Source organism: Oncorhynchus masou, chromosome 14, assembly GCF_036934945.1.
Source record: "Oncorhynchus masou masou isolate Uvic2021 chromosome 14, UVic_Omas_1.1, whole genome shotgun sequence".
Taxonomy (NCBI): domain Eukaryota; kingdom Metazoa; phylum Chordata; class Actinopteri; order Salmoniformes; family Salmonidae; genus Oncorhynchus; species Oncorhynchus masou.
The window spans coordinates 13708403-13722350 of record NC_088225.1 but is presented as its reverse complement, the minus strand read 5'-3'; the positions used below and the strand labels follow the sequence as shown (position 1 = coordinate 13722350).

Sequence of the window (13948 nt, the reverse complement as noted above, 5' to 3'; positions counted from 1 at the left end):
ACAGTTCACATCAATGCAAATCTCTGTCCCCCATTTCATTGGTCCCTGAATAGCTTCAACACAAAGGATATCATTATTCGCCTTCTAATTGCCAAAGGGAAATAGTTTCTGTCTGCCTCTCGCCCCCTCATCCTCGTAAATAAGTGCATTGTGAAACTGTCTGGTGAATTTGGACCCATGTGAGGCAAATGTGTAGAATCCTCCTCCTATAGGATGATATGAATCTAGGCATTCTATAGGTCTACTATGTGTTATTGGTCCATTAAGCTCCATCCTTTTCTTCTATGAATACACTTGAACTCAATACTGTACAATTGACTTATATAAGACTCAAGGTATTGCACACCAATGCTACCAAAACCAATAATGGATTAGAATGTCATTATCTTATTGCCATATCTTATTGTCATTACCTTATTGCCATATCTTATTGTCATATCTTATTGTTATATCATTTTAGGTTCTTGGTTTTAGGCAACCGTATCTAGGCCACAAGGAACTACATCTGCTGTGATGAGGCCAAAAGGCTCGTGACGACACAGGGAGTCTGGGGCAGGGATTAGTTGGCACCTAGTTGGTCTTAGTTGGTCTGAGGGGGAGAGAGATTACAGGACAAGAGTACAGGACAGGATGAGCACTGGGCAAAGTGTCTGTTTAGATCTCTATTCTCACCAACATAAGGTAGGTAACACAGGCCCAAACATCAAAACAAACATTGAAACAAATGTATGCCTCATTGGGGGGAAAAAATGAAGTGCGGATTTTGCTGCAAGTGGCAGATTGAAGTTATTTGTGGGGCAATGGTTGTCAACAGGGAGATGTATTCCAATGCTCTCAGCATATCATACAGTATCAAATCTCATCCTTCACCTAACCTTCACACAAAGCCCTGACCTCTGGGTTTGAGGGAGAAGGGGAGGACAGGTGACTCAGTACTTGAGGAGGATGCACTTATACCAAGGACAACGCCGCGCCAACATGTTCATATAGGACCAAATCAATTTGATGAATTTTTTCAGTAACTGGTGCTTGATACAGAATGACAGTACGTTTGATACAGAATGACACTACCTGGACATAATATGCTCAGGCCAAATCATTTAAAGGTCATCATATTACATGGATATCTTTCTAATGTATATGATACACATTTGTGTGTGTGTATGTGTATGTGTATGTGTATGTGTGTGTGTGTGTGCGTGTGTGCGTGTGTGCGTGTGTGCGTGTGTGCGTGCGTGTGTGCGTGTGTGCGTGTGTGTGTGTGTGTGTGTGTGTGTGTGATATGGATTACCAGCAAGGGGAGGTTGGAGGAGGAGGTGGGGGAGGTGGCCAGGAGCTTAGATGTCCTTCGGTTAAACCAGTGAGAAACTATCGTGCTGCCCCTGGGAAGAAGAGATCATAACAAGCATTCAGCCCGGAGGATGAGCTGCGTAGAGTGGTGCTGATTCGACGACGATTCCAAAGCTGAAGAGACACGTCGCACAAGACCAAGCAGAATCAAAAGGAAAACGGTTTCTCCCACCGACAGGTAGGCTCAGGCAGGCGAAGCGTAAAGTATTTTTGTCGATAGTGGAAAATAAACAAATGGACATAGATTGCAAACTACGCAGTTGGGATGTTGTGGTGTGAAATCTTATCATTGCCGTTATTTTGTTTAAAGCGAATCAAACATGGTTTTACAGTAGCCTATCTTTTGCATTTGTTCAAGTCTTAATTATTTTCTCGTCAAATAATTAGTTGATAGTTTAGTTTTGTCGGGTATGGTCATCGTTTAACTGAAAGAAAGTCAGTCATTTTTAGGTTTGTAGCTGATAGTCTCAAGTAGCCTACATACAGACGACCTACAATAACCAGCTTACATTGTTATACATCTAACAAAGCGCTTAGTAAACTCTGAAATGTGTTAAACATGTCTGTAACTCATTTTCTATAAAATACTTAAACGGAAGTTCATAAGAAAATAGCATATTTAGGATTTAATCAGTTATTGTTATGCATGCTTAGCGTTATCCAATGGCTAGATAGGCTATAGCTTAATATTTCACAGGCTGTGTCATGCATCACACCAATCTTTGAATCTCCTTATTCAGGCTAGATGCTCCATGGCACGTCATTGAATACAAGCTATGTTATGGACAGACTAGACAGTTTTTGATCAGTGGTGGTTGACCTTACTCCCTTTTTGAGGGAAACATTCTCTTTAGTGCTACAGGCAATAGGGAAACATTCAAATGTCACATTATTTAAAAAACTGGTCTTCATGTTGTATGGTTCACTGAACCCGCTTTGTCTCCCGCTCCGCTGTCCAAGGTCCTGATTATAGCCGGTTAGCTGAACGTATCGCAGGTTGAAGACATGGCTATCACGTCAAACTCCCTGCCGTTGGTCTGTGCATATTTAACGGCTACCCTGATTGGTCACATTTTGTGTTTGGAGAGTGCGTGTCTACAGGACGGTAGACAGAAGGCCACGCCCAGCCAGGAACCTCACCTGAAAGAGTGCACAATCTATGCTGAGAGTGAGTGAGAGCACTGTGCTTTTTAAAGACAACAACATGCATTGTCAAACCATGATAATGAGAGAAAACTGCTGTTGGAAGTTTGCTATCTAAATCCTCAATCCTCCTATGAGATGAGGTGTCTCCCCATGGTCATAATCTATCCATATCTGTTCTCTCATCAGATGCATGTTGTTCAGGGGATGACATCCAGGATCTTAATCCCATGACCAGTGAGAAGAACAGCCCCTGGGACAAGTGTGGGAAACTGAGCCCGAAGTAAGTCTGCAATTTACAGCGGCCTTTGATCATGACTAGCTGATATAACCAATATTTTCAATCTATCACATCAAAGCCAATAGCCAACAGAGACAAAACCATTGCACTGCTGGAGCAAAGAGAGAGTTACATGCTGTGGTCTACCCTCTCTCTCTCTCTCTCTCTCTCTCTCTCATCCATCTCTATGAACAGGTGTGAGGACTTCCTGAAGCGTGTGACCTGTTTCTACCGTTGTTCCCCTGATGCAGCCCGCTGGCCACACTCTCACCTCCAGTCCTCCATGCAGGCCGTGCCACTGTGCCACAGCTTCTGCCGTGACTGGTGAGCTCACTACAATAATCTAGGGTCCCCAATGTAAACTGTACTGAAGGCTCTGCGCTAATCACATCATCCAGCAGTATCAAATGTTGATCTGTCATCTGGTCATTGCAACATAACATTTTTCTTCAGGTATGAGGCCTGCAGGATGGACATGACATGTGCTCGTAACTGGGCCAGAGACCCCAGAGGACAGAACTGCACTGGGAGCTGTGTGCCGTATCAGCAGGTAGGCTGTTGATTGGATGGGCAGCAGCCAGTCTCATGGGAGGGAGCCATGTTGAGTTGGCTGTAATGCTGTGTCGAGCTGTGTTTTAACCTTGCTATAAATATATATTTTATTTGATTTCAAAAAGAGATATTTAGACTCAATGATTCATTTCTTTGAGGAAGTTAAGAACCGTCCTAGTCTCTTTCTCCAGCTGTGTCTCTTATGATAGAGCTGTAGGAAGATATAGAAGCCTGGCATGCAAGGCTAGGTTAGCAAAGAATCATGGTAGTATAGCTGAGTCAGTGTTAGTTGTACTGGTACTGCTGGTCTCAGTGGTCAGTGAGGGGTTAAGGACACAGAGCCTGGCTCAGTGGAATAAAGGAGGGGCTCTGCCAGGGGCGGATTGGGACCAGAAATCGGCCCTGGCATTTCTATCAAACCTGCTATTTTGTTCCTTGAGGCCCACACACCGGCCCATTTCTTTCCTCGAGGTCCCCACACCGGCTCATTTCTTTCCTCGAGGCCCCCATTATTAGACAGATAATGATTATTTTGCACAATAAAATCCAAGTAAGACAGGCCCACTGTGATAAAAAGTGGTCCAGCCTGCCTGGCATTTGCCCAGAATGCCAGATGGCCAGTTCGCCCCTGGGCTCTACTCTGTACTGTTCCATTGGACAGAGGAGGATATAAAAAGAGGCAGAGTGACCCAGGGCGTGTGCACAGCTGGGACCCAGTCACACACAAACATGCACGCACACCAGAAGAGGCTGATGGGAGGAGATGTAGGAGGACGTGCTCATTGTAATGGCTGTATTGGAATGAATGGAATGGTACCAAACACATCAAACACATGGAAAAACAACGGTTCCATTGATTCCATTCCAGCCATTACACTGAGCCCGTTCTCCTATAGCTCCTCCCACCAGCCCCCTCTGACACACACACACACTCACACATAATCAGTAGTTGGATGTGATGATGAGAGGTGACAGGAGTGTGTGTATGTTTATGTGGAAGAGACAGGTCAGGGAACCACAAATATACCAAATAAAAACGTAATTATTGTGAGGCCGTTCAATTAAAGTTAAGCTGTTCTGAATATGAGGGTCCTGCTACACAGAGACCTTCAAAAGAACCCAAAAGGAGGAGTCAGAATGTTTGAACAAAACAACTCACATCTAATAGAAATATTGTTAACACAATAACAATATGTTCACAGATTTATGCTATTCATTAGTTTGACCCTTTTCTTAAGAGCAACTGACTTTGGAACTCAAATGAGGTTGGAAGCAATTTGTGTCCTGGCATTTTAATGACGGCTATTTTAATGATCTTCAGCTGTTTAAAAAACAATTATTTTAACAGTCTGAGGTAAACAGTTTGTAGGTTAGACTGGAATGTTCCGTTTGATTCCTCATTAGACAAAGGAATTGGGAAGCTAACTGCACCTCACCCATTCACATGTCCTCCCTAATCGAAATGACAACGCTTCAGTCTGCCTCAGGGCCACTGTACACAGCACAGGCAGGCTCTAATATATACACGGAAACACATACACACTAACGAACACATGCTCATTCTGCACTCACATATAGGCTACACACACACACACTAACAAACACATGCTCATTCTGCACTCACATATAGGCTACACACACACAAACAAACACATGCACATACTGCATTCCCACATAAGCTAGACACACACAAAAACATTTGTACATGCACACACAATACTGCACACACACGTACAAACCATCAAAACGTCCCCTGGCCCTTCTCCCAGGCTCCTCTCTGGCTTTCTCCCTCGTCATCTGTAAACTCTGCTGGCCCCTCTCCATCTTCTCACTGGCCACAGCAATGTGCTGGGGCTTCTTAACATCATCAACAAGGAAACCAACACACTCTTCACACTCTCCACTCAAACACTGGTTATGAAGTGGGCAGTGACTCTGCACTAATATGCCCACAGACTGGCAAGCCTGTGTTGCGATAACAGCAGGCTGACATTTATTGGGATGAATCTTATCCTTAAGGCAGAACTGAGCGATTTCCTCTAGATCCAGCCAACGGCAAAGTAAAAATATTTTCTATATTGTAAAAATTAATGGGGTTAGGGTTAGGGTTAGGCACATGACCATGGCCACCCCAGGAGAGGAGGCTAGTAATAAGACCAGCTAGTAGCTATCTGCTGCACAGCAACAGCGCTGTCCTTTTAACACAGTCAATATAGCAGTGCTTCCTAAATGTTTTGGGTGACTCATTCACTCCTTATCCCTCAGACAGACAGATAAGAGGAGAGGGAGTGAGGAGAGGAGAGGATGAGAGAGGGAGTGAGGAGTGAGGAGAGAGAGGAGAGGGAGAGTGGGGAGAGAGGAGAGAAGAGAGGGGGAGAGGAGAGAGGAGAGGATAGAGGAGGAGAGGAGAGGGGGAAAGAAGAGGGGGAGAGGAGAGAGGAGAGGGGGAGGGAGGGAGGAGAGAGGAGACGGGGAGAGGAGAGAGGAGAGGGGGGAGTAGAGGGGAGAGTGGGGAGGGATGAGAGAGGAGAGAGGAGAGGGGGATGCAGGAGGGAGGGGAGAGGAGAGGAGGAAGGAGAGAGGAGAGGAGAGTTGTAATGGTAGCACTTCTTACAAAGTGGGGATGACTCACTCCCCAGAGAATCAGAGCTTACAGATATAGGCTCTTCATTTGACCTATATTGTCCCAGCAAAATAATCATTCAGCAACAGGATTTAAGTGCTTAGTCCATAATGTAGCTGGAGCTGTGGTTAAGCTATTAGCTGGCCAAAAGTAGGCTACATGAAAAGTGTAATAATGTTAATATAATTGTCTGTTAGATTGGGTTTTCAGTTCATTTATCTAAATAACAAAGCTCATCTGCATTGCTCGGGGTACAGGAAAATTCTCAGCAACAAAGAGTGATCAAATTAAGAACCTACATCTGTAAATGTGTAGACCCACGGTGTCACTACCATTCTACTAATAAGCTTTTCCAATATCAAGCTTTTCTGAGAAATGTAGACTTAATTATGTTTTTTTTTGGCCCAAAAACCTGAATTTGGATTAAAGTGAAGGGAAAAACATGTTTATTTCTCTCTATCAGCTGGCTTTTAGATGACAGATGAAGCATGACCTTGTGTGCTGCTCCCCCGTGTCTCTAAAAGCCTTTCTCTGTATGATGAGGGTACTAATGGATGGGTGAGAGTGGCAGCTGCTTCCTGGCAAAGGCTTTGTTCTGTTTTGTTTTCAGAAAAGGTACACCTTTGTGTAATCAATAGTCCCAATTAAAACAAGTGCCTTAATCAGAGGTATACTTTGCAACACACAGAACAGATAAGGGTCATATTGAATCTAATGTCAAACTACACCTCCAATGATTTGCTCTTTGCTGCCACAGATGTACCAGCACGGCCGGGACCTGTGTGAGAGCCTGTGGGGGGACGCCTTCATGACGGTGGAGGATGAGGAGGAGGAACGGGAGGGGGGTGAGGGTATTAGCAATGGTAATGGTGGACGTCCCTGTGGATGCCTGACCCTCAGCCCCTCAGACAGGGAGGTGATTGCTGCCCTCAGGGCCCTGGAGGAAGACCCAGAGGAGCTGGACACCACCAAGAGTGGCTTGCCTCAGTATCGTGCCCCCTGCCACACGCAGCCCCAGACCAAGCCTGCCACACTGCCCCTGCAGGCGCGGAGGAGCAACGGCAACATTGTGATGCGGAAACGCTCGGTCGTGGTGGATGATGTGGAGGGTAGTGGGAGTGGGCTGTAGATGAACTGACAGAATCTGATCACTGAATCTGTAGCTCTGTCCCCAAGCTGGGGTTGTCATATCTTTCTCCTATAACTAACCTTACCTCACATACTGTACCTCTCATCATGACACACCATTATAACCCATCAATCAAATGTTGCTTAGAGACGCTCCATGTTTTGAAGTAATACCAAACATATAAATCATTATGACATGACATACCTTTAACACTGTGTAAATAATGTACGAATAGTGACATTGACCGTAACATTATTCTGAAAGGTAAAACAATCAACAGCTAACATCAAAGTGTATGACATCATGTTGTATTACAGTCTGTTGTTACATGGTACTTGGCCCAGGGACTGCAGTTGAGAATTAGCCGGCTGACTAAAACTTTTATACAGTAGTAATGTTGATTAATGTCCACTGTCCCTGTAAAAGTAAATGTAATAAAGTAAAGTAGTTGCTAAAACAGGTGACACCATTCATGATCGCCATCAATGTTTGGCATGTAATTGTCAGTCATGTAAGCTCATTATTAACATTGCAGCTACAAAGACTTGCAGCTACATTAGTAGGCCTACAAATGAAAATATCTGTCATCTCGTGAGGTGCCTGGGACCGCCTCGGTGCATATCATACTGTAGAGTTGTGTTTACCCATCAGTGGACTGCAGTAGTTTCTAAACTGTATTGTGTAACTTTACCATCAGACATACAGGAGATATATACGTATCCATACTGAAGCATCCAAAATTCCTCTATTCCTCAATCCTAAACACCTTTTTTTAGACATACCTGTACAACTGTCAACATGCTTGGCATATTTAACCGTCGTGATATAACGTAATGTACTACTGTTTTCTTGTCATGAAATGTTTGAGAGTGGAGGAGGGAGGTAGGGTGTTTGTGGTGCACAGCCACATCATTAGAGTGGTTGCCATCCTGCAACCATAGGAGTCAGTCAGCTGTAAAAAATGATGAAGTATTCTTTATAGCTGGAGGAAGTCTTGAATTTCAGAAAGAGAATCTGCGCAAAGGACAGACTTAGACTGCTGATGTAGAAACATGACTCATGCCAGTAAGGCTTTTGTGTTAGTATGATAATGCATCGGAACTCTATTCAGGCAATGTCATTCAAAATGCTGTGAAGTAGAATTAGAGCCAAACTCTATAGAATGTCTATAGAATGGTTGACCAAAAGGGAACCTGTTTGTCTGAGTGTGACATGAATACCTATTTGGTGTTCTTTTGTTTCTTGACATCCTCAATAAACACTGGATTTCAAAATCACTCCATTGGTATTTGCTATTGTGTTGTTATTAGAGCCATTGCTAGATCAAAAGACATAGCAAATATGTGTTCTGTGTTCTCCATATGCAGCACTGTCCAACCGTTTGACCTGTCACCTCAGGATAAGAACACTGTGTATTCCAGGGATGATGTCATCACCCAACACGGCCGAAGGGTCGGTCCACATCTGACGCTCTCACTGGTCCAGCTCAAGCAGGCAGACAGCTTGACAGTTTGATTATGGGAGTGAATAAAAATAGTATATGTATTGTTCAAATTACAAAGGTGCCACATCAGAGGTTAAAGCCATCAATATGGTTGTTTTTGTGACACTCAAATTAGTAGTTTGAGTGTGTGTGTGTGAGTGTGTTTATTAAAAATATTGTCAAGGGGCAGTGTCATTGAACTCCAGCAGTAGAATACATTGCTCGTCAAAGCATTGTTCAAAATCATTAGGCCTGTATATGCTTTATTTCTTAAAATCTAAGCCACTGATACCATGGATCATTTAGCTATTTGATATTTGATTTAGAATTGTATATTGAATTTGGCCTTTACTACTATAGCCCATAGAAACACGTTGAATTACGCATTCATAAATGGCAACAACAAAATAGAGTCCAAAAATAAATCACATGGAATAAGGTTTTGAAGTGTCTGTCCTAAAAGTTCAAAGATGATACATAATAATTGTAGTCAGAAGACACTATTTTTTTGTTTTTGTTTTTTAATTTTACCCCTTTTTCTCCCCAATTTCGTGGTATCCAATTGTTACTATCTTGTCTCATCGCTTCAACTCCCGTACGGGCTCCGGAGAGACGAAGGTTGAAGGTCATGCGTCCTCCGATACACAACCCAACCAAGCCGCACTGCTTCTTAACACAGCGCGCATCCAACCCGGAAGCCAGCCGCACCAATGTGTGGAGGAAACACCGTGCACCTGGCAACCTTGGTTTGCGCACACACTCACTTTTGGAATTTCTGTGCATTCTCGACAAACGCTAATCTACATCGAAAAATAGCACGTTTTTTTCTGCGAACCTGCACAATCATCGTCTTCTGTCTTTCGTGGCATCAATGTGATTGGTTATGTCAGGGGAATCGGTGGTCCAGTAGTCTAGTGTATGTCAAGCGATCATAGGGAGCTTTGTGTTCACATTGTCCGAAAAAATGGGAACAGGACTATACAATTTAAGCGAACTTGAACTCAGACCAACGAGTTCGGTTCGCTTTCTTTGAGTTCCTTTGGAGTATTCACACTACACAAAATAATAAGCGAACCGCACTGAGTTCACAAAAATCGGATGGCAGTCTTTCTGACGCTTTTGCGCAAAATAGTTAACAACATCATCTGGATATGTATGCAACAAAAGTTCAACATTCAACTTCTGCAACCATTTCTGTCAACGCATACAGTTTGACGCATACATTCGATAAATCCAGCATATGCACCACACCGAACGCACTGCAACTGCCTCTGCAACGCAATGCTGCAAGGCAAACGCAGCGTTTCATTGGAAATTAATGTAATTGTCGCCACCAGACAATTTACATTGACCCCCCCCCCTTTTGTACAGTGCTGCTACTCGCTGTTTATTATCTATACATAATCACTTCACCCCCACCTACATGTACAAATAACCAGTACCCCGCACACTGACTCAGTACAGATGCCTGCTGTATATAACCTCATTATTGTTAATTCTTATTGTGTTACTTTTTTATTATTACTTTTTATTTTAGTCTACTTGGTAAATATTTTCTCAACTCTTCATGAACTGCACTGTTGGTTAAGGTTACTTGTTGTTCTCAGCACATGTGACTAATAAAGTTTGACTTGATTTGATGAATTCTGGTGTACCAAAATGCAATGACATGGTGTGCTCGAAGCATGAATCCTTGATGGGTGCACATCCCGGTCTATAGTTATACATGAAATGCCATGTTCACTTGCTGGTCGGAACTAGGAAACTCAGACATTTTTCTGAAATGTGAACTATACTTAACAAAAATATAAACACAACATGCAGAAATGTTAAAGATTTTACTGAGTTAAAATCAAAAAATCATTAGGCCCTATCTATGGATTTCACATGACTGGGCAGCCATGGGTGAACCTTGGAGGCAGTGGTGTAAAGTACTTCAAAGTACTACTTAAGTAGTTTTTGTTGGGGTATCTGTACTTTACTATTTATTTATTTTTTGCTACTTTTACTTTTACTTAACTACATTCCAAACGAAAATAATGTACTTTTTACTCTATACATTTTCTCTGACACCCAACAGTACTCATTACATTTTGAATGCTAGCAGGACAGGAAAATTGTCAAATTAATGCACTTATCAAGAGAACATCTCTAGTCATCCCTATTGCCTCTGATCTAGCAGAATCACTAAACATAAATGCCTCATTTGTAAATTATGTCTGAGTGTTGGAGTGTGCCCGTGGTTATCTGTAAATTCAAAAAATGGCCAAGTCAAAGTCCAGACCTGAATCCAATCGAGAATCTGTGGAAAGAACTTAAAACTGCTGTTCAGAAATGCTCTCCATCCAACCTCACTGAGCTCGAGCTGTTTTGCAAGGAATGGGAAAAAAATGTCACTCTCGATGTGCAAAACTGATAGAGACATACCCCAAGCGACTTACAGCTGTAATCGCAGCAAAAGGTGGCGCTACAAAGTATTAACTTAAGGGGGCTGAATAATTTTGCACGCCCAATTTTTCAGTTTTTGATTTGTTAAAAAAGTTTGAAATATCCAATAAATGTCGTTCCACTTCATGATTGTGTCCCACTTGTTGTTGATTCTTCACAAAAAAAATAGTTTTATATCTTTATGTTTGAAGCCTGAAATGTGGCAAAAGGTCGCAAAGTTCAAGGGGGCCGAATACTTTCGCAAGGCACTGTATGTGGCAGGGTCTACAGTCAATCACGGACTGCAAAAAGAAAATCAGCCCAGTCACGGACCAGGATGTCTTGCTCCCAGGCAGACTAAATAACTTTTTTGCCCGCTTTGAGGACAATACAGTGCCACTGACACGGCCTGCAACGGAAACATGCAGTCTCTCCTTCACTGCAGCCGAGGTGAGTAAAACATTTAAACGTGTTAACCCTCGCAAGGCTGCAGGCCCAGACGGCATCCCCAGCCGCGCCCTCAGAGCATGCACAGACCAGCTGACTGGTGTGTTTACGGACATATTCAATCAATCCCTATCTCAGTCTGCTGTTCCCACATGCTTCAAGAGGGCCACCATTGTTCCTGTTCCCAAGAAAGCTAAGGTAACTGAGCTAAACGACTACCGCCCCGTAGCACTCACTTCCGTCATCATGAAGTGCTTTGAGAGACTAGTCAAGGACCATATCACCTCCACCCTACCTGACACCCTAGACCCACTCCAATTTGCTTACCGCCCAAATAGGTCCACAGACGATGCAGTCTCAACCACACTGCACACTGCCCTAACCCATCTGGACAAGAGGAATACCTATGTGAGAAGGCTGTTCATCGACTACAGCTCGGCATTTAACACCATTGTACCCTCCAAGCTCGTCATCAAGCTCGAGACCCTGGGTCTCGACCCCGCCCTGTGCAACTGGGTACTGGACTTCCTGACGGGCCGCCCCCAGGTGGTGAGGGTAGGCAACAACATCTCCACCCTGCTGATCCTCAACACTGGGGCCCCACAAGGGTGCGTTCTGAGCCCTCTCCTGTACTCCCTGTTCACCCACGACTGCATGGCCATGCACGCCTCCAACTCAATCATCAAGTTTGCAGCAGAGGGAATACCCCCCTATGCACATCGATGGAACAGTAGTGGAGAGGGTAGTAAGTTTTAAGTTCCTCTGCATACACATCACAGACAAACTGAATTGGTCCACCCACACAGACAGCATCATGAAGAAGGCGCAGCAGCGCCCCTTCAACCTCAGGAAGCTGAAGAAATTCGGCTTGTCACCAAAAGCACTCTCAAACTTCTACAGATGCACAATCGAGAGCATCCTGGCGGGCTGTATCACCGCCTGGTACGGCAACTGCTCCACCCACAACCGTAAGGCTCTCCAGAGGGTAGTGAGGTCTGCACAACGCATCACCGGGGGCAAACTACCTGCCCTCCAGGACACCTACACCACCCGATGTTACAGGAAGGCCATAAAGATCATCAAGGACAACAACCACCCGAGCCACTGCCTGTTCACCCCGCTATCATCCAGAAGGCGAGGTCAGTACAGGTGCATCAAAGCTGGGACCGAGAGACTGAAAAACAGCTTCTATCTCAAGGCCATCAGACTGTTAAACAGCAACCACTAACATTGAGTGGCTGCTGCCAACACACTGACTCAACTCCAGCCACTTTAATAATGGGAATTGATGGAAATGATGTAAAATATATCACTAGCCACTTTAAACAATGCTACCTAATATAATGTTTACATACCCTACATTATTCATCTCATATGTATACGTATATACTGTACTCTATATCATCTACTGCATCTTTATGTAATACATGTATCACTAGCCACTTTAACTATGCCACTTTGTTTACATACTCATCTCACATGTATATACTGTACTCCATACCATCTAATGTATCTTGCCTATGCTGCTCTGTACCATCACTCATTCATATATCTTTATGTACATATTCTTTATCCCCTTACACTTGTGCGTATAAGACAGTAGTTTTGGAATTGTTAGTTAGATTACTTGTTGGTTATTACTGCATTGTCGGAACTAGAAGCAAAAGCATTTTGCTACACTCGCATTAACATCTGCTAACCATGTGTATGTGACAAATAAAATTTGATTTGATTTGAATTCAAACAGTGCTATGTGAGTCCTTTCAAATCAAATCAAATTTATTTGTCACATACACATGGTTAGCAGATGTTAATTCGAGTGTAGCGAAATGCTTGTGCTTCTAGTTCCGACAATGCAGTAATAACCAACGAGTAATCTAACTAACAATTCCAAAACTACTACCTTATACACACAAGTATAAAGGGATAAAGAATATGTACATAAAGATATATGAATGAGTGATGGTACAGAGCGGCATAGGCAAGATGCAGTAGATGGTATCGAGTACAGTATATGCATATGAGATGAGTATGTAAACAAAGTGGCATAGTTTAAAGTGGCTAGTGATACATGTATTACATAAAGATGCAGTAGATGATAGAGTACAGTATATACGTATACATATGAGATGAATAATGTAGGGTATGTAAACATTATATTAAGTAGCATTGTTTAAAGTGGCTAGCGATATATTTTACATCAATTCCCATTATTAAAGTGGCTGGAGTTGAGTCAGTGTGTTGGCAGCAGCCACTCAATGTTAGTGGTTTTGTTGATGAACTTGAATGTTAATAAAAGAAAACAGAATTTATAGCTACATTTTTCTCTAGTTTTGTAGTGATGAGGCATTTGGAAGTTGCTTTTGCCTTTTTAAAGAAAATATAGTTTAAAACCAAGTGTTTTATTCAGTACTTTTCTATTGGAGTATGACATCCAATTTGTAAGTCGCTCTGGATAAGAGCGTCTGCCAAATGACTTAAATGTAATGTAAATGACATTAACACTGGTATAGA

The 13948-nt window shown here is 43.0% G+C and overlaps 1 protein-coding gene across 1 annotated transcript; it reads left to right on the top strand.

The window, feature by feature from the left end:
- The first annotated feature begins 1287 nt into the window (after positions 1-1287).
- On the top strand, positions 1288-8354 carry LOC135554307 (riboflavin-binding protein-like). The gene is made up of 6 exons (XM_064986534.1): positions 1288-1528; positions 2311-2518; positions 2683-2776; positions 2969-3097; positions 3227-3323; positions 6706-8354. Exons 2-6 carry the CDS (start codon positions 2356-2358, stop codon positions 7075-7077), a joined length of 855 nt encoding a protein of 284 aa, XP_064842606.1. The 5' UTR covers positions 1288-1528; positions 2311-2355; the 3' UTR covers positions 7078-8354.
- The last annotated feature ends 5594 nt before the right edge of the window (positions 8355-13948 follow it).